The following is a 21,068-nucleotide window of genomic DNA, read 5'->3' as shown; positions in this document are numbered from 1 at the left end:
GACACCTTTGTCTATAGGAAGCAAATGAAACCCTGAAACATTTTTCAACTTACACCACATCCCATGCCTTCTGCAGATGAGAGTGAAAGGAAAGGCAGAAGGTCTGGGACCACAGACTTCCTCCTCCTCCTCACACAGAGACCAGCCTAGTCGGAAGGAAACGTCTACTGCTTATCTCCACTTCAGAAAACAGACACAGCCTGTGGTGGAAAAACACAGGCAAAGCCCAAGGGAAACCCTGGGTGTGAAAACAGCAGCTTTGCATCAAACCTCCTCAGTATTTGTGGTTTACAACTTGGGAAGACTGGCTATTTTGGAGCTGTGCTTCTATGCTCTGCAAGAGTCCAGCTCAGGACTGCTGTTTATTGCACTCCTGAGAATAAGCAATGCCAGCTTACAAAAATCTCATTCCTGATGGCAGCATGGCAGGAGGGCACGTTCACAGTGCACCCAAGCTCTCCTTGTGCAACTTCTTTCCGGGCCCACACTCACATTTCAAAGATTTTCATTCTCCTTTCTTTGTAAAAGCAGTAACTGCAATTCTCAAAAAAACAACTGCACCAGGAAATTGGGCTTTAAGGAAAAAAAAAACAAAAAAAAAAACAACATCAAAAAAACACCCTCAAAAGCCCACATTTATTGTCAAAGTCTCTAAAATTATGAGATTTGACAATAAGTCTTTTGTTCATATAGTAACATGCAACTAGGCAACATGCAGCTTGATTTCTGCAGCCAGTAGATACTCAAAGTACTTTCCACATACAATAGGTGTCAATTTGACTTTATTTAAGGAAAAACGGGGAAAAAACAGTAATTTCCATAATACACAGAAGACAAGTTAGATAGCACTGCAAAAAAAAGGCTGAGTGTTTTACTTGTCACCAGTCTGCTTTGCAGCTCTACGATTAGTAATTTTAATGCAGTTTGTCATTTTGTATTATTGTTTAGCATCTTTATAATCAGCAGAGTTTGGGGTTATAAATCACAAAAAGTGTACTACTACTACTATGAAAAACTAAAAAACCCACAAAAATCACTTTCAAATAAACCATAAATATGTGATGCACATTAGTGTAACAAAACCATTTTTGTAAACATTTTCTCCAACATAACATGTGCATAAGATAAAAAATAAAAACACTGCAGTCATACAAGTTAGGGTTACTTTGACTTAAAGATACAGAAAATTATTACTTATTAAAGCTTAAAACTAAACCTAGGAGCTTTTCTTTTCTTCTTTGCTTACAAAAGCACTGTTTGAAGAGTTGGATGTTGGTATACGAAGTGGTTTTGTAATACTGTTTTTACCTTGCCATGTTGGCACTTCTGTGGAGGCAGAAGCTGCCAGATGGGCAGACCCACGGAAGGAAGGAGATTGCCACCCTCCCCCGGAGCCTCAAAACTTCAACAGCACATATTCATGACCTGGGCATCCCTACAGCACTGGAGCATCTTCCTCTAGGTGAATAGCATCAGCTTTCAAGGACTAGATTAATTTTGACCACATAGCACTGGAAGATTTAAATCACGCAGACTGACATTCGATCGAATCAGCTTCGGCAAACTACACTACAGGGCAGCTCTGTGATCACACCCATGTCTACCCACGCTGCATTCAGAGTCCCCTTTAGTCATTATAGTACAAAAGGTTGGTCGTTCTTCTGGCTGACCACACCGGGCCCGAAAAGAACACATCCTTCACCTTCAACACTATCCAAAAGTCATACAATTAAAAAAAAATAGTTCTAGGTATTCCTCCGCCAGCAAATGTAAGGCTTTCTTGAGTTTTGATTCTTTTTTGGGGGTGGGGAGTGGGGGTTGCTGTGTGCACACGCACGCGCTGGAGGTACGCGTTTACCGCTCGCTTTTCAACCATCTGCGGTGCTCCAAGGAGTCTTCAGCAGCAGCCTGGCCGGGGCTGAAGGACTTACAGCAGTCAGATTTGACACCAAAAGAAGGGTCTGTGGAGTCTGAGCTTTGCACACTTGGTGCTCTTGGCTCTTAATTGATTGTGTGACCAGTCGCTCGAGCCGTCAGCTTGACTGAATTGAAGAACACGTGTTTAAAAAGCCCTACCTGTCATGCCATGAAGGAAAGTTAACCACAGCAGAAGACAAAGCCCATGAAACACTGAGAGCTTGTTCACTGAATGAACAGCTTAAGGCAGCTGTCAGCAAAGTACCCCACCAAAGGAATTAAGGGAAAAAAAAAAAAAAAAAAGAATAAGAAAACAAAAAGGAAAATGGCTGAATCGTGAGACTGTGCATTATTACAACACCAACAGATTATTATACACTCAAGATTTCTCAAGTAATGAACATGTAGCCACTAAACAAATTATTACTCTCAAGACATTTATTAAAAATGTCAGAACTTATTCATAAAATAAAACTGACTTAAAAAAAAAAAAAAAAAAAAAAAAGAAAGGAAAAAAGCCAGAGCTGGGATCTTACATCTAAACACAGGTATACGCTGTTTTTATGAATAAGCAGTATTAACTACATTCTTAAAAGAGTTTTAGTGCATTGCATTCTTAAAAAGAAAAACATCACCGCCCCAAAATGTTTCCTACAACATTAAACAATTTATAGAACTAGCCTAGTTACTTTTAACCTGCCTGTTACTAAGCCCATGTGTTAGAAGAGTGAAACTTCTGGTTTAGGCTAAATTCAGACTTCTACTAAGGATGAAACTGGTTTAAAAAACGCTTGCTTTACCAAATTTTGTAAGCAAATTACATTAATCAGTGTCTCACTGCCATACCACTACGACCATTGCCACAACGGACTACTCTCTCCTCCTGCTGAAACTTGCTATGCAATAACAGTCAGAAACCTTTCAATCTGGTAGTTTTGGTATTAAGATTAAATTAGACATTAATGGTTTTCTTCTAAAAACGTATAAACTAAACCACCTCTTTTATTTTATGCATTAAAAACAATGAGGTAGGCACAAAAAAATAAACATATGTAGTTTGGATTTTATTTCTCTTTTTTTTCTTTTTTTTTTTTCTTTTTTTTTTTTTAGTTCTGCGAGTGCAGACTGTGGTAAAACTGTTGTTGCACTTCTAGGTTTAAACAAAAATTAAACCTTTAACTGAGGCAGTGCTAATACTGTGACATAACCAAGTTCTGGCCTAACACAGAATCATTATAGAAAATGAATTTTTTTTTTCCTTTTTTTTTTTTTAATCACCTGCACATGTTTCAGGCAACACCTGGTACACAGAAAATGACTAAAGTTATTGGCCAGGCCAAAATAAAACTGCAGAAACAAAAAAAAAAAAAAAAAAAAAAAAAAAAAAACAAAAAAAAACAAAAAAAAAACAACAAAAAAAAAACAAACCCTAAGAATTCCACCCCAAGACCCTTCCCACCCTCCCTGTCCCCAAGAAGAAGATATCCTAGTCACTGTGTCTTTCACATTTTATAAATATTAACTTCTTAAAACCTGCACCTTTCTCTTTGTCCACATATTGTCACATTACAAAAAAGAAATGTCAATTAAATACATTGTTAACATTACTAGACTAGATCTGCCCTCTGTTTCAGCCAGTCTGACTCTCTACACCTCTTCTCACCTTCTCTTGCCTGCCTCCTGTCCACTCAACAAACAGCATGTTCATGGTAAGCCTGGTTTGTTTTTCTTCCTTTTTTCCCCCCTCCTCTGTTTTAACACTAACAAACAGAGTCCTTCAAATCCTAGGAATACTGGAGCTGAAGGGAAAAGAAGACCTGTAGCTTTCTAGCGTGATCCCAAATCTCAAAGACATTGTAGCACCTGATGGCGATATCTTTACAGCACCAGCTGCCTCGCAGCCTCAGTTGAAAAACATAAAGAAACCTAACACCAGTGATGCCTGCACACACATTTACACAGAGTGCTGCACTCGTGCAGGTCTGTACTCCAGTTGAAAATAATTCCAAGTTATGAAGATCTCAGACTCTGGATGTCAGCAATTCCTCTCCAAATCTCACTGCTTCTACCAGCTCAGAAGTGAAGTCCTGCCAAGGGTCATGAAATAGACTTGACTGCTTCCACCTGACCGCACGGAGGCAAAGAAAACCTGCAAAGAAAAGAGATTGGCAAATTCAACAGCTAGGATTCAACAGCAGTGGTTCTAATATGCCTTCACTGTCCCCACTATTTCACTGTTGCACTATTTGCAGTGTAACCAGTGCTGGTCTGGGCTGGTGGGGATGGAGCTGATGCCTGTAGGGTGCAGGGCTGTGCACCCATGTTAAACAGTGTTTTGGCTACTGCTGAACAACAGGATCAAGGCTTTCTCTCCAGCTCCTTCACCCCTAAAAGGCCAGTGGGCTGGGATGGGCAAGAGGTTGGAAGGGGACAATTCTGGGACATCTGATCCAAACTGACCAAATGGATGTCCCATAACATACAGCATCATGTACACCAATAAAAGCTCAGGGAAAGGAGGGACATTGTGGTGATGGTATCTGTCTTCTCAAGCAAGCATTATGTGTGGAAAACATCTGGACATCCACCTGCCTATGGGAGACTGTGTCTTAACTCTTTATTTTGTCTGGCTTGCATGCAAAAGCTGTCTTATTAAACTTTTGCTATCTTATTAAACTGTCCATATCTCAATCCATGAGTCTTCTTGCCTTCTGACTATTTTCTTCCCCATATAGGGAAAGGGAAGAGAGCTTGAGGCTGGCTGGGTGTTTGGCTGCTGCTCAGAGTCAACCCAACCTAAGTACCCAACTGAAGTACACAATTATCATCCTGGCAAAAAGCTGGGTGGGAGGGAATGTACCTTGTCGTTGCGTTCACATAAGAATTTGAGTCTTTGTGCCCTTTTGTGCATGAACACACCATCCAAGTGTCCAGTTTCCACCGACCGTATCTCGATAGCTTTTTCTCCCCAGCCCATGATCTGGTTAGAGCGGATGTATGCTTTGGAAAGAAAACAGCACATTAGGACGAGCAGAGGGCAACAGGAGGAATGGAAAAAGCACAGAATATCCTGACACACACTAGTTAAAAATGACCTGCATGTGCATTATTGTAGCTACCCACATGTTCAGTGCTATTTCTGGCCTCAGAACACTCACACACCTAAAAAACACCTTTTTTAAATTTTAATTTCTTTTGCGTGTTTTCTGTTTTATATACTTCTTCCTTGAACATTCATTACAAAGGAAACTTTATAACCTTTAATTAAATGGAGGGAACATTGAGTTTTTACACAACCCTTTTCTTCCAAGTCTGGGACAAAGAGACATATTAATTAGGTATTGACTAGGAGAAAGCAGAAGCCAAGGTTTAAATAGACTTAGCCCATCCACAACAGTGTATCCCAAGCACCAGCTCCATGTCTTACATGTTATTTTCCCTCCTTGATGGAGTTTGTCAGCAAAAACAAAAAATTGGAGGGAAAGGTAAAACTAGAAAAAAATTACCTAGCCTCTCTTAATAGGAGTAATGAAGTAAGTACACAATAAGTAATGAAGTAATTGAAAAACTGATCTCCTTGAGAAAGCCAACAGAAAATCATTCTGTATATCTCACAGGAGGTTCACATTAAGGTCTCAAAAGTAGAAATAATATTACTTGACATACTGTGTTCCTTTGTGCACAAATAAAACAACAAACCAAACATTCTTCCTTGGAGTGTCACAGGTAACAGATTAGTAGTAGCATGAGGAAAAAAAAATCTATTTTTGATAGCAGTACGAAAATGAAATAAAAAGTAAAGTCACCAGCATTATAAAAAAGTACATTCACAAAACAATTTGATGGGCAGTCTTAGGAATGCTGTCAAAAATAACATAAGGGAACTTAAGGAAGACTAAGCTGTTGCCTCTGATTTGCATGCATACTTAACAGAAAAATAAAAAGGACTTCCTAGCCAGTAGAATTAAAAAATATTTAATTTTACAGTACTTTCCTTTTATGTAACATATTCATATTAGTTTTCAGTGCAATTAAATAAAATTTTCTACTACAGTATAATGTACCCCAACAGTGCATATACCATCCCAATGGAAAATTATTTCTTTTAAAATATTCTACTAGTGCTAACTGGGCCAAATAGTTACTAAAAATTGCCAGGTGAGATGATCAGACGGTGTTGGCTGCCTCAGTGCCATTTACTACTTCACTACTTCAAGTCTCCAAAGGCTCTGGAATTTTCCAGCTGATATATTCTGCTTGCTTTTAGATCTAGTCAAGAGTTAATCAGCACAGGAGAGAACATGCTGTGCATCTAACTTCTTTAAATTTCCTGCTGCATTGTTGTTCCTGTTGCTCAAACAGCTATCAGCAGTCATCTCCCAATACATGCAGCCATCCCACAGCCCATAAAATGCAATGTGCTTGCCCAGCAAAAGGAAGGTGTCACTACAGCCCATGCTTTGCTCTGTACTGAGTTACAGCAGCACAGACAGGGGGGATTCTGGTGTGTACTTGTGTAGTACACTCATTATTCTCACTCTCAACCTTATTTTGAGCTGGAGAGATGAGGGAGAATGGTGCAAGGAGAGATGAGCAATCTGAAGGTGAATTAAAGACATCAAATGAGGTATACCTTTTGTTATCTACAAAGACTTACACAAAATATTTTACTTATCTTCCACTTTATATGCCTTTATACTGAAAGGCAACCTTGTGGCTGTCTAGCAAAAATTCTGCAGCAGCCTACAGAGGTCATGGTGAGTTTTTCAATCATGAAGTCCACAACTTGATTGTTTGGGTTTTATTCACAAAAAATTCAGCACAAAGCAGATCCATGTGATTACTCTTCCCGTTGCACAGCTGTTTTCCAGAAATAATACAGCACTGACGTCAGAGGCAGCAGCAGCACACTCGATGTTCCCTCCTCCTGCCCATGTGCACAGACTCACACTCCCTAAGAGCTCACTGTACATGGCTCACCAGAGGCACTTACCAACTGAAGTTGGCATTTCTCCCCACTGCAGAACCACATCCTTGGTTATCCTTCCGTAGGTGTTGACATAAACTCCTTCATCCTCGTAGCAGACCAGTAGCTCCATCCCATCCGTGTTTGGGAGGATGATGATTGCGTGAGGCTGGATACTACTCTGGATCTAGAGAGACAGAAGAGGAAGTGTTTTAATGCTGCAGAGCCTGTGCTAGAAGAAAGGGATGGGTGATTTTTGGTTTTGGCTGACACATCAGGGATTCACAGAATCAGAGAACGGTTTGGGTTGGAAGGGACCCCAAAGATCATCTATTCCCAAAGGCACTCACTTTACACTTCGCTCTGCTGCCCTTGAGCTAGACCACAGTGGCCAAGGCCTACAAACCCTTGGAGCAGAAATCCTCTCATCTTAAGGCAGGCATCTATAGAGGCAAGATTAATTTCTCTCTACGAGTGCCCATTTCCTTCCATGCACAGAAAGGGAGCCTGGGACAAATGGAGCAGATGCAGACCTCAGGTCTCTGCACTGCATTGAACAGTGCTTAGGGTGGCCCATCCAACACCTCTGTGTACAATGCACAACAGGAAACCTTGATAGCTAAAGTCACTTGGTCTTTGCCAACCCTTTCAAAACTCATAAGATCTGAGTGGGCAACTCCAAACCATAGAAACTACAAGGTGAGGACTAACAGTGAGAGAGAAACTCCACAGCACATGTGGCCATATCTGCTCAGATCCCTCCACCCAATTTACCACTGCAAACATCTGGCAGTGATCCACAGGGACAGTCTGACACATTGGTCATTTGGGGAAAGGAAAGGGTTGAAGGTAGGGGGGTGATCCACCAGAAAGAAAGAGAAAAACCCAGACATAGCAGCAGCTCTTACATGTGTTGGTAGATAAATATCATAGACGGATCCTGAATCCACATCAACAGCATGGAAGCCAGCGCAGGAGCCATAGATCACTTTTAGTCTCTGACCCTCTTCTACAGTTAGATCCACCAGCAATGGCTTATGTACCAATTCTCCAAATGACTGTGAGACAACCATCAGTGAGATTCACTTTACTGCTTAGAACAACGATGGAGTTTACAAAAACATGCTCACATGCACACATTGTGGGTTTACTCCTCCACATCCCTCTGGTCCGTAGACACCAGACCCATCAGGCTGACACGTCTCTCATGAACAAGGACAGATTGCTCTGCAAACTGCTGCATTTCAATCACCTAAGATATTTTCTGTAGGGTTTACTTGGTCCATTTGCTTTTTTACTAAGAATTGTTTTCCCCAAAGTTCAGGGCAATTTGACACACTGCAGTACTTCAATCTGCGCAGCCCACAGTAACTGTCTGTAAACCAACCTGGCAATTATACCAACTAATTTCATTCGAGTAGTATTTAAGAACAGTCCCATAACATTGCTGAATATCACTTCATGACTTGCTCTGCTTTAAGAAGTTTAGACTCAGTCCACTTCTCTCTGTCCCATGTTTTATTAACAGAGAGAGCAAACAAAGACTTGTGATATTGTGTCATTATTAGTTTATGCTCAGTTACAATTTAGACCTTTAAATGTACTATTCTTAGAATTTAAAACAAACAAACCCTCCTAAATTAAAATATAACACAAAGTTTGTGGAGGTTTATCAAAGAACTCGGAATATGGCCATGATGCAATGTCAGAACATTTCTGTTGAAGGGATAACTGCAAGGGGTTATGAGAAAATCCTACCTAGAGCTGAAATATACTGTACCTTAAAGGCCATAAATTTATGGTATGGCTTTGGTGCCCATGCATAGACTTCCACAGAACTCTTCAATGCAATTACCAAGAACTTGATTCGTTCATATTTTACTGAAATAAAAGAAAACACAAAATAATTCAGCATAATTCCAAAGTCATTCCAGTTGTATCAAAAAAGAAGACAATTTATGTAAGTATGAAGAAATACTGTAATTTTGAGAGTTTAGTAGTATTACATTTTAGGATTGCTACTTCTGTGTAGTTAAGCTCTTTGATTCATTTATGCTACAAAAGTCATTACTCTAACTAGCAACTGACCATGTCAGCACCTTTAGAATTAACCAGTCGATACATTTATTTCCACTTATTTTTTTTCCACATTGACAGTGCTTAGTCATCAAGACAAGGAAAGGCGTTTTCAGGGACATTCCAATAAAGGAAAGCTGTCACAGTGGAAGAGTCCACTACCAGCAGTCACAGCACTGGCAGTGCCAGTTTGAGCTGATGGAAAAATTACCCAGAGGAAAGGAGGAAGAAAGGAAAATTACAACAATAACTCAATTTCAAGAGCAAAAGGCAAGCTTGAGAGTGGAGCACTTTCCTTTGTCCCTAAAGTCTGAGATAACTCATTTGAGAAAAAAAAAAAAATTCCCATAATTTATCAGGAATGAAGTGCAGTTATAATAGTGATCCATGCTTCTACTTGCTCTTTTAACGGTGCAGGAAAACAAGACTGAACTGTAAGTGTTAAGGGACTTGACACTTCTTCAACAGACAAAAAAAAAAGTCTCAACATCCACAGCTGTACTGACTAAAAACAGAGCTTTTGTTCGGTCTTGTCTAGCTTACAAGACTTCCTGGAATTTTTTCACAGGGAAGAGGGGGTTGTTGAACAAAACCACCTCATCTGTGAAAAGGGACATTTGATAATCCTTATTATTTGCTCTGGGTGCTCTCTGGGAATTCACTCAAATCTTAAGTTTCAAAAGAGCAATTTCTCATTTAGAGGAGCCAAAAGTTGCCTGAAGCAACTTAGATCCATCAATTCCACTTCACCCTGACATCGAAGACCCCTGTTGCATCAAAGAGACAAGGAAGTGATCAGTGCCAGCTGCCTCGCTGACAGCGTCCAGACTGCAAGACCAAGCACTGGCAGAGCTCTCCTTCTTGGGAGCTGAAGCCCAGCTGTCAAAGAGGCCTCTCACTACCTGAAAAAATCCACTGTGCTTCTGTGGTTCAGAGGGAAGTTCAGTGCCAGGCTGCAGCCCAGGCTAACAAACCCCTCTTCATCTGGAAGAGAATGCTCTTTGTTTCAGACGCTTCCCTGCTGGAAAGCCTCCTTTCACTAGCTGTTGATGTATTGTTAACAGGCCACTTCATTATGCTGTGGACACCCTGGGGTATGATAGCAGAGAAGTGCATTATTAATTGTTTTCGGGGTCAAGCTCCTGGTTCAGCAGTCACTTACTGCCATTGTTATTGATTACACCCCATTAGCAGGTTTTTCCAAGAGCACATGCGACAGGAGGAGACCGAGAACAGTTTGATTGCTGCTGCTCCACACTGACTGACACAGCTGGAGAGGAACTGAGCTGGCTCCTGGGAGAAAATCAAATCAGAGGCAACATCCAGTGCCCATTAGGATGCACCATGAAACCGAAGCAGCAGAAAGAGCTCTTGGTTCATATTCCCACCTGCAGGGCAGCAGGCTCACTAAACACACTCTGCTGGCTGTGAATGCTACATGTCTTTCATCACTAGCTTCGGTGGAAGTTTCCAAATCCATTTAAATTACTTAAAACCACTCCAAGAGCACCTGCCTGGTGAAAACACTTGATTCTGTAACTGTACTGCAGCAGATCTGAGATGGATTAGGGAATTTCATGAGGTAAGAGGAATCAGTGATTCACCCTGAATTTATAGACATGCTTCTATTCCCAGATTCTTCCCCAAAGCTTGCCTGCTACCTGGGCTTCCTTTCTCCTCCCACATTTTTGGTTTTTTTTCCTCCCAATCTCTAAAATCTACATTAGAGAGAGACTTTTTTTAGTCTACTCTAGCACGTAAATTCATCATGGTAGAAGATATGGGAACTTGTTAGTAAAGAAAACACTTGCTGGGGACGAGAACCCCTCTATTACCTAAAGAGTCTAACAGAAGTGGAGGAATGTTACCAGCCCTCACTGCCTATACCAGCACTCTTCTGGAAGCTTCATCCATTAGAGGAAGGAGATAGATGGGATCTGCACACTCTCCAGTTCCCAGCCCATCATCCCACCACAAAACTCTCTTATCTTCAATTTAACCCTGTAACTTGCCATCTTGGTGCTTTGCCAGCAAGTTCACCCTGAGAAACAGGTAAGTCAGCTAGAAATAAAACCAACCAAACTGTAAACCCAATAGCTACATGCACTGCAGTTCCTTTTTTTCAGCCATCCCCTATCACAACTATTTGATTACTGCATTTGCTACTCACCAACTTTATAGTGCACACAGCCTTCCAGGTCGCCCACCGTTGTCCAGCCCTGTTTCTTTTCTACTTCAGGATCATTGTGAAGGATTTTATTTCTTAACCACGACAAATAGTAAACTCGCAACTTGTTCTTCTTACCTGACCACAAAATGAAAAAAAAAATTGTTTATCTCCATAGGAAGACAATTTCAAAAAGCAAACAGAAAGCTCTGCAAAACAAACCAAAATGACAATGAAGGAGAAAATGCTGCAACCACAGAAATCTCCCTCAATTTTTCATCCACAACAGCTTCACTCCAGACTCCACCCAGACATGCGCTTTCCCAATAATCAATGACAGATACACATGGTAACACCACACAAACATCAATGACAAACCCAAGGGAACAACTCTTCAGCTGGTTCTTAGGATCTACACAACTTCCGCTAGAACAGGGAACTCCCACAACAAAAGCACCAGAGAGTTCAGCACTGAGATTAAAAAAATATATATATAATTGAGTCAGAATGGCTCTTTTTGACACAAAACTGTAGGAGAGCAGCAGGATGGAATGTGAGACCTGAAACTTCATCTGCTTGCTAAAAGCTGATGACTGCTTTGTCAGCAGCCCTTCCCTTGAGCTACAAGGGTGTAATACTGCACACAGAAACTGTGAGAGGTGTTTCTGCTCCACAGGTGAAAGAAGCAGACCTGCCCAGGCTGCCCTATCTTCAACTGACAATGCATCTGCCACGTCATTGAAATAGGCTCAGACTTTTCACTCTCAACACCAGAAGGCCTTTTAGAATGCAAAGCAAGGTGTTCATGATAAACTTTACCAGTGATTCTTTAACAACTAATGGTCTACATAGCATTAATTGAGCTAGTGAGAAGATGGCCCTAAATGCACTTACTCAAAGCTTGCACCCTCCTTTCTCCAGCTGCTGTGCTGCTTGGAACCATTACAGTTCCACAGATTAAGCTGTGGCTGAGGAAGGGAGATCATCCCTGCTTTGACTAGTAGCTATAGATTTGGCAGTAAATGAGGACCCTGATTTACTTCCTGACTTAATATTTATTAAGCCATGTTTACCACTCCTGTAGCCTCCTCAGGATTTAGAGGACTAGAGCAGGAAACAGTATTTCCAGAAGTCCCACATATAACCAAAAAAAGGTCCTTCAATAAAAACACTGCAAACGATAGCCACAAGGGCTCTTTTAAAAACACTGACAAATAGGAAACATAGTTCAGATCAGAAGCCACTGCAGTTCTGGGCAAGAAAGAGCTCAGAGAGCTCAGGGTCTCTACAATGTACCAAATGCTTTCAAAACCATGCTGAGTCCTTTCCCACAAGGAGACAAATTCTGCCTCAGATATTTCCATGGCTGTAGCTTCCCCAGTAGCTTAGTCAAACTTGAAGACTCAGAACAAAAAGTACACACGGGAATTTCCCAGCATGTGGCTATTATTTTTTTCCTTTTGGTTCACATGATATGCACCAGGGTATTTCTCTCCAACCAGAAATATTTTTCAAAACAACTGAGAAGTATCTCAAGTGTGTTCCCATTGTGTTTTGGTGTCTAGACCACAAGGAAAAGTCACAAGACAGGAAATTCCTCTGCCTTTCTGCAGCCTGACATGAAAAGAGCAGGACTGGTTAGTTATATAAACATGGCTATGCATGTATTTCAACAAGTTTGCTGCCTCTTAACGTTCACATTTGGAGTGGGGAAGGTTAGATCCTTCCCCTTGTAAAGCTCTACCAGTCAGTTTAAACAGCTCTCAAAATTCTGGTCTTTTTTATTATTTTGTGAAAATCTAATCATTACGATCATGAAATAAAAAAGAAAACTCTGCTCCAGCCATCAAATGAACTAATCATACAGTGAATTCTATCAGAACTCCCAGCTTGGATTCTCCCACAGACATAATTCCAAATGCAAAGTTCTTTTTTCTATACTGAGTTTTTGTTTTTATTGTCGTGTTTTTTAATTATTAAGGGGCAGATTCCAACCAGTTCTTCCACTCTGTCATCTCTTCCTGCCTTCCTGGTGCCACCATCAGCCAGCTGGGCTGGCAAAACCCTCAGGGAGCCACAACTGGAGTCTGTTGTGGATGCACGTTGCTGTTCTCACCTCCAGCATTTTTATGACTGCACTGTAACACCTGAGAAAATGAAACTATGTTTTTTGCCTCTCAACAGCATGAACTGAAGAACCAATCAAGTACTCTTGCTTTACCTGCAAGGCTTTCTTGTACCATTTCTAGCAGGCTCAGTATCTCAGTACCAAAAGCTTTGTTGTCAGGAAGTTCTGTATTTCGAATATAAATTGGGGCAAGAACTGATTTCGTGTTTTCAGACTCAAGACTGTGTCTATTAAAAGCAAGTTCAGGTGACAATCCTCTCAAAATCCTAACACACGGCAACTTCTTTGCACAACACAGTGACACCTTTCAAACCCTATCACCATCAGAACATCACTTCCCAAAAAACTCAGGGGAACATAAGATTGACTGCACCACACTGAGCTGAACAATGTTTCCAGTGAAGCTGTAGCAGTGCTGGGACAAAGCTCAGAGACAGTTCCATTATTAATCTGCCAAAAAACACCATTTGCATAAACATACCCTCACTCCACCATTCCAATTTTGCCTGGAGGTGAAGCAATTAATCACAAATAAAAAATATTTAGGGAAATCCAGCATGAGGGTAAAAAACTGAGATGTACAGCACAGAAGACAAAAGCAGGATATAAGGAGAAGCCTGGGCATAACAGTATTATGGTTTCACTGAATATGCTCCCCCTGCCCTGCCTTTCACTGGGCAAGGATGCCTCTTCTGCCTCATACTCCAGTAACCTCCTATAAAACACAGGAGATGGCACAGGCACAAAGGCATAAAACAACCAAAGACCAGCTGATTTCTTAAGGGTTAATGTAGCGTGTCTCCACAGAGGAAGCAATAGTTTTGAAGGAAACAAAGAAAACGGATGTGCTAGGGTACTCCAATTGTGACTGACGCAAAAATAAATAAACTTAAAACAATTATACACAAGACTGAATCACAGACGTGTGATCTGTGTAGGGTATGTTTCAAACCAACAGATTTTACACAAGCTGGATTATACAATATTTTTGTTTACAAGGTCTGCTATAGAATAAACTCGATCAAATGGTGCCTTTCAAACAGCTTATATTTTAACATACAGCATTAGACATCAAAGGGACACACAGCAGGTTGTGTATTTTTAAACACTGCTTGATTCATCTCCTCCTTTTTATAGATTTCACAGCATAGCTGTATCTGAGAATGTAGCAAGTGACAAGCCAATAAAATTCAGTTGTTCCAGACAGAAACAAATCCCATGTTGATGACAGCAGCATGGGCATGGTTCTTTGGATCCGTGGTAACATAATCACTAATGCATTAAATTCCACTGAATTGTCTACTGTGTGTCCTTTTGAACAAGTGTTGAGAGAGCCAGAGAGCTCCTCCAGCAGACTTAGAGAGGTTCAGAGCCTTGAAAAAATTTAGGTGGCTCTGAACAACAACAGTGAATCCTGAGAGAAACCTCTATAACATGCTCTCCCAGTCACACACACACAGCATAGCAAAGGCTGATTTCCCAAACAAACCAAAACAAAAGGTAAATGGCTGAACAACACCTGCGAAGAAAGACTAACAATGCACCACATCAAATTATCTAACAGCAGGTTAAACTTACATCATAACTTTCTGGAGCCTAAGAGTCTGGAACCTCAAGCTTCATAAAACATATTTTTGATCAGCATACACAAAACAAACACAAGCACCACCACCACCTCCTCTTGCTTTGCCATTTCCAAACTGCATCCAGTGAGAGACCAGGCACCAATCTGCCTTCTCACTCTGGTTATTTCCACACCATGTACACACTGTACTCCTCTCTCTCACACTTTTACTGCACATCACTCTTACTTCCCAATTTTGCAAGATCTTTCCCCATTCTACAGATTTTAACACACAAGAAAAATGTCTTGAAACCCAAGTAGCACATTATTTTTTCGTTAGAAAGAGACCAGGTTGAAAGCAATCATGACAGAGGGAAAGAATGCCATTTTCCCAAACTTCACAAAACATTAACTTCCAGCTCTCAAAATTCTGAACAAGGAAACAAAATGAGACATTTCCCACAAACTCATGCAGCATTTTTAAAGGTCATCCCACAGAAGGAAGGACAGGGAGCAAGCAGGCATGGGTGTTGTGTGGAAAACGATTCACTTGCAGAAATAAACTGTAGACTCAGAGTTGAAATGATGGAAAACCCACTGACTTCAGTCAGGACTTCCCCCTCAATATACAGGCTGCCAAGAAAATCTTTCTGCTGTACCATGCCACATGGAGGGAAAATATAGCTTCCAACAGTTAACTTACCAGAAATTGTCACCAAGACATTCAGCCCTTCAAGTACATCCATTTGCTGGAATCGTCTTCGATTGATGAGTGGATAAACCTTCCCCTGCCCACTTCTGTCTAGCAGCATCAGACCACTTTCAGTGCCCACCAACAAGTTCACTCCTAGGAAAAAAAACAAAACAGAGATCCAATTTAGTAAAGCAAGTTTTCCACATATTCTAAGGAAATGATGATTGATACAGCAACTGTCTTATTTCAAGCAGGTCTAACCACTGCTGGTTGGGTCTCAATTGCCTATAGTCTAAAAGATCTCATGATGTTGAGGCTCTCTTCATTACCTGCCCACAGTGACTACTGACACCAAACAGTGCTCAAGGGAATAAGAGACTGGTAGACCATGGAAAACTTTCTAGAGCACAAGCTCCCAAACAAAAAGGCATGCTAATGTTGGAGGAGGGGTGAGGCTCAAAGTGGTATGCAACCCTATGTGTTCCAAAGATGTTTAGAGGGGTGCTCTTGACAAGGACATGGCAATAAAAACAGTTCCCACTGAGAGAAACAGGTTGTGTTGCAGCCCTCCCACAAAAGGGTAGGCACCGGGTTTGTTCCCAGCTTCACAACAATCTTTTCCATATGAATGTTAAAACTAGAGGAACTACAATAATCTTGTGTTTCCATAGGCTTCTCCTAAAGATCAAGCAAATATCGATGAGAAAGTCAGTAGGCCAGTTTCTTTACACAAAGTTCCAAAAGTCCATTGGAACACTCCAAGAGTTCCATAAAACCTTACTATTTAGAACCAATTACATTTCTTTTACATAAAAGATAAATATGGGACTAAGTTTTAAATATATATTAATATATTATCACTCCTAAATTCCATAACTTGTTATTTGCAATAGTGTTCAAGTCCAGAAGCTAACAAATTTTGTAGAGATAGTTCACGTACAGTAAATGGAAATCAAACCAGATGTATGACTCACTTTATTAGACTTTCATGCTGCAATCCCAATATAAAAACTGCCATGCTTTAGCATAATAAAATAATGAAGTAAGAAAAGCAAAACTCACACATGATGATCATAGTTACATTGCTTAATGATCTTAATCCCTTGTCAGACAATTAACCCCCACAGATAACTATACTTGTGCCATTGGGCCATCTGGGCTGATCCCATAATGAACCTTTTCTGACAGAGCAGGTGGGCCCAGGGTCCAGGTATGGCTGTGTGTCTCAGTGCAGTCTGCACCTACAGCAGTGATGTGCCTTCTCACAATACTGAAAAACGACATTATTGCTCACCTAAACAACCCCCTGGATAGCAGGCATGGGAGAGGCTTGCAAAAAGGAAGGCACATTAAGCCTGACCTAGGGGGCACAAGGTACCTCTGAAAAGGGAGAGGATGTTAGGGGAAAGCAGAACTGCAGTCAGGAGGAAGGAATGATGGAGAAGAGGCTGAGCTGCTGGTGCTGGAGTACTCTTAAAAACCTCTGGGTGGATGAGAAAAACAGATGTAGCCCATAGTAAATTCAGAAATTGTCATACATCTCTCCATTATCTTCTCTACCCTTTTCAGTAAGAAAACTTAGGAGGTATCAGCAGTCCCAAGGAATCTTTGCTTAGACTTGCTGTTCTGCCACTTCTCCTGGGAGGCTTGTCACCTTCCAGGCTCTCCTTCAGCTGCTGACACTTCCTCCATGCCTGTCCTGCCCACATCTCACCTTTCCATCTCCCACATGGTTTTCCCCCACCAGATCCCATCCCACAGCCCCCACGGGAAATGGCCATTTCACCCAAGAGCACTTCACACAGACTGTCCCTCTTACTGGGAGACATCCTCAGCTTGGGAAGCGGCAGAAGGAAGAGCCACACAAGAGTCAGGGCTCAGCACAGGCTGAAGCAGCACCAAACCAGCCAAGGAAGTGCCCGGCACCTGTTCTCCTTCCCACAGCTCCAGCACCCATTGACTAAAGCTGTAAGCTTCAACATGCATTTCTGCACTTTGTCCAGCATGGGCTACAACTCAAAGCAAGCCACATGCAAACTGCTCCCTCAGGGTCCCTTCCCCTCTTTGCTCATGAGGACTGCATTGCTCCTGCCTCCACCCTCACCTCTCCTACCACTGCCTTTCTGGTGCAGCTGTTCGTGCTTTGAGTTCTCATGCACACCTGTTCCCAACCCTTTCCTTTAGCTATATGCACTTTGAGATTAAATTAATGAGATACTACACTGGTGGCAAGCAGTGCTTGTATTTTACAGAGCAGACAGCCTCCTTACTCCCAGACAGCAGAGCTCTTCTACTGCCACCCTACAATTAAGCAGTTCTGGCTTTTTCAAACAAATGGAAACGCTTCCTGAAAAAGTACAGGCTGTCTGTGGAGGCTGTGTGCAAAAATCTGTTTTACTGCATCCATGTCACTAACACTGAATTTTACCACTCAGAGCTAGAAGTAACAGTATCAGGGACCTAATGCAATTAGCAGCTTGCCAGATACTACTGGCATTACCACTGGTAAAGCCAAGCAAAGCAAAGCAAGTCCCCCCCTTTTTGACTAGAAAGCACCACCATGAAATGATTTAATTTTCTTAATGGCAAAGGAAGTTAAATATTATCAAGAAGTAAGCATGTGCACCAACTTGTATCACCATTGGTTTGGCCCTAAATGTTCAATGAAGGGCTGTTGTTACAGCTGTAAAACACCTCTAGGATTTTACACCTATTCTTTAAACCACCCTAACAGTCAGATATAGAGATCAAAGAAATATAAAACCATTAATACAAATTGCTACTGGCAAAACAAGGCAGATCAGAGAAATTATGAGTCATCTTTACTGACATAATATGACTTTTCTCTGCCTTTGGCGTCTCAGCCTGAAAGTTTACATTTGCACAAGCCTTAACTATCAGAGAATTTTACACAGGAATTCAAGCAGAAATAGTGTTGGGGTAAAAATTCTTACCAGTAAATTCTGGAAATAAAGGAAACAACAGATAAGAAGACAAGGTGTTGGGAGAGCTATTTCATTGACACAGCTTTGCAGAAGAAGATGGGGACTAAAGTGCTGTTCTGAGAAAGAGGAAATGCTGGAAATAACCCCAAAAGAGAACTAAAGCCTTGGAAAAAGCTATAAAAATATAAACAAGAGATGGGACTCTGTTACCTTTACAATAATTCTGTGCCTTAGAGGAATAGCCAATTCTTATATTTTTAAATTTTTGAAATAAATAAATAAATATTTTTTTTTAAAATAAATAATTTTTAAAAATTTTATAAATGCATGTGCATTTATAATCTGCCCTGTTTTGGGATACTAGATAAATACGTATGTAATATACACAAGCACCAACTATTAACATTTAGATAAGGAAATAATTCAGGTGCCCCCATAGATTCTGGCCAGAAGACAAATAACATAAAAGCTTTCATTAGGTGTTGCAGCAGAGTTTCTACACTGCAGCAGGCAACAGGCACTGCTCTAAGCCTGATGAAGTGTGGGAGCCTGACTGACACCAACACAAATTATTCCTAGTGACAAGAAGACCAGAAACACTTGGTCAGCTGACATCTCATACCCAGCTTCTCTCTGCAGTAATCACTGTTAACAAAGCTAAGTCTCAGAATGGAAAATGTTCCTTCTATCCTTTTCTTTTCCATCTTACTTCCTTACATAAACTGATAATCGAGGCGACAAGTCATCTTACGCAACACACCTTAATCAAGCCCTGCAACAATACATTAACAAGAGCCTCTAGATGATGATTATTTTTCAGAAGAATACCCTGTGTGCACCGGGTGTACAATGCAAAGACTACTACAAACTCCCAAAAGCTGCAAGAGATGTACTAGCAGGGCTTAAAAAGAGCTGAAAAGGACATCCTGATTAACTGCATGAAGCCTCTCCCAGACAATCTGTGACAGGAAAGAGGACACAGCCTCAAGCTATGCCAGAGCAAGTTCAGGTTGGATATCATGAAGAACTTTTTCACTGAAAGTGTGGTTAAGCACTAGAACAGGCTGCCCACAGAGGTAGTAAGTCATCGTCCCTGCAAGAGTTCAAGATACAACTGGATGTGGCACAGAGTGCCATGGTCTAGCTGATCTGGTGGTGGGAAGTCAAATGCTGAACTTGATGATCCCAGAGGTCTTTTCCAACCTTAATGATTCCTGTGATTCACAGTTTGAACCGTGCCATCAGAAGCATATATGTACAGTGGGAAATTCTATCAAAGCAGAAGCAACATACTCTAAAAAACACAAGAATAATCAGGTCTTGGAAGGAAAAAGCTGTAAACAAGCACTGAGTAAATGCAGAGAACCAGCTACAGTTTTGGAGATACATGATCAGAGGCTGAAAGCTCTACTGGCACATCTACATTTCAGGAATGGCAAGGGAAGAGGACGCTTGCATTACCCCATAAGGCCGCACACAGTATCTCAGAATTGAATCTCTTCTTGTACTTCCGAATCTCCGGTGTGTCGCTCTGTGGCCGTGTATTGGTGGGATTCACATTGACAACTGATCCTTTCCGTGTAGGGTCTTGCCTTATTGCCTCTGATCTCATTGCTTCACTAGAAAATCCTACTGAAAGAAAAAAAAAGTAAAGTGCATGTAATACCCTTCAAGTGCCAGATTCTGGACATATATTTTTACCATTATACAACCCAAATCAGTAACAGAATACTGAGCAAGTCCTTATTTTTGTAAGAAATGTAAATGGAAAAAGAAAATAAATTATGCAATCCATTGCAAAACAAATAAAAAGCATGATGGTAACATTCTTAAGTACTTTAAAGAGCCACTCAAGTCACTGAACCCTTTTTCAATTGTCTTCTTCAGCTACTTTACTTACCCACAGAAGTCACAGTTGTCCCACTAGATGGAGAAATCTGTAGTAATCTGGGGTCTATAAAAGGTGTAAAGGAGGAGGAAGATTTGTGTTTCTGGAGTGTGTTACTAGCGGACTGAGTCTGCAATGTAAATTTCAACTTTATTAATATTAATGACAATAAAAAGCATGGATAACAAACACCAACATTTTAAAGTCACTATGGAATCATGCTACAGAGCCTCCCCAAGCTTTTATACTTCCTTTATAGATACACAGCGCACTGCAGGCACCACACCTGAACTAGATACATATGCACACTGCACATGTTACAGCAAAATGTAATTAGCTGAACTGCCATCCCTGAACCTCAGCTGCTAGCAAAGCTTTTTAGTACAGACCACTACAGTCAGGCACAAAGCGAGGGAATGTCTCTCCTTTTGAAAATCTGCTTGAATGTATGAATACTGTTTTATCTGCAAGCTGCCCACTACCTACAGTTTCTGAATTTATGAAGCAACTCCTGAATTGAGGTAGTTAATTAAATTATGAAGTTTGATCTCTTGGCTTGTGCAACAAAATCAGAATCATCTGGGATCAAGCATTCACTTCTATGATGGACTATGTTTCAATGCTCACTACTGCTCTTTCTCCCTATTTTGTTTAACCTGAGCCTCTTGCCAGAAAGCTGCAGCAGATTCTTCCACCTTTATTTGACAAAACAACATATTAAAC

The 21,068-nt window shown here is 41.0% G+C and overlaps 1 protein-coding gene across 9 annotated transcripts in view; it reads right to left on the bottom strand.

Annotated features, from left to right (window-relative positions):
• Window positions 1–764: 764 nt before the first annotated feature.
• Window positions 765–21,068, bottom strand: part of MAP4K4 (mitogen-activated protein kinase kinase kinase kinase 4) — a 164,379-nt gene continuing 144,075 nt past the window's right edge. For 8 of the 9 annotated variants that reach the window (XM_056485705.1, XM_056485746.1, XM_056485696.1 and 5 more), the window contains 9 exons: window positions 20,358–20,475; window positions 19,919–20,089; window positions 15,522–15,665; window positions 11,130–11,264; window positions 8,664–8,764; window positions 7,792–7,941; window positions 6,911–7,070; window positions 4,778–4,917; window positions 765–4,066 (listed from right to left, as the gene is read on the bottom strand). In XM_056485705.1, coding sequence (XP_056341680.1) covers window positions 3,983–4,066; window positions 4,778–4,917; window positions 6,911–7,070; window positions 7,792–7,941; window positions 8,664–8,764; window positions 11,130–11,264; window positions 15,522–15,665; window positions 19,919–20,089; window positions 20,358–20,475 — 1,203 coding nt within the window. In that variant the 3' untranslated portion in view covers window positions 765–3,982. The remainder of the gene's footprint in view (window positions 4,067–4,777; window positions 4,918–6,910; window positions 7,071–7,791; window positions 7,942–8,663; window positions 8,765–11,129; window positions 11,265–15,521; window positions 15,666–19,918; window positions 20,090–20,357; window positions 20,476–21,068) is intronic. The other variant, XM_056485690.1, reaches the window with a different exon arrangement.

The sequence above is a fragment of the Oenanthe melanoleuca genome, chromosome 1, assembly GCF_029582105.1.
Source record: "Oenanthe melanoleuca isolate GR-GAL-2019-014 chromosome 1, OMel1.0, whole genome shotgun sequence".
In the NCBI taxonomy this organism is placed as follows: domain Eukaryota; kingdom Metazoa; phylum Chordata; class Aves; order Passeriformes; family Muscicapidae; genus Oenanthe; species Oenanthe melanoleuca.
This window is presented reverse-complemented; position numbering and strand designations above follow the sequence as displayed.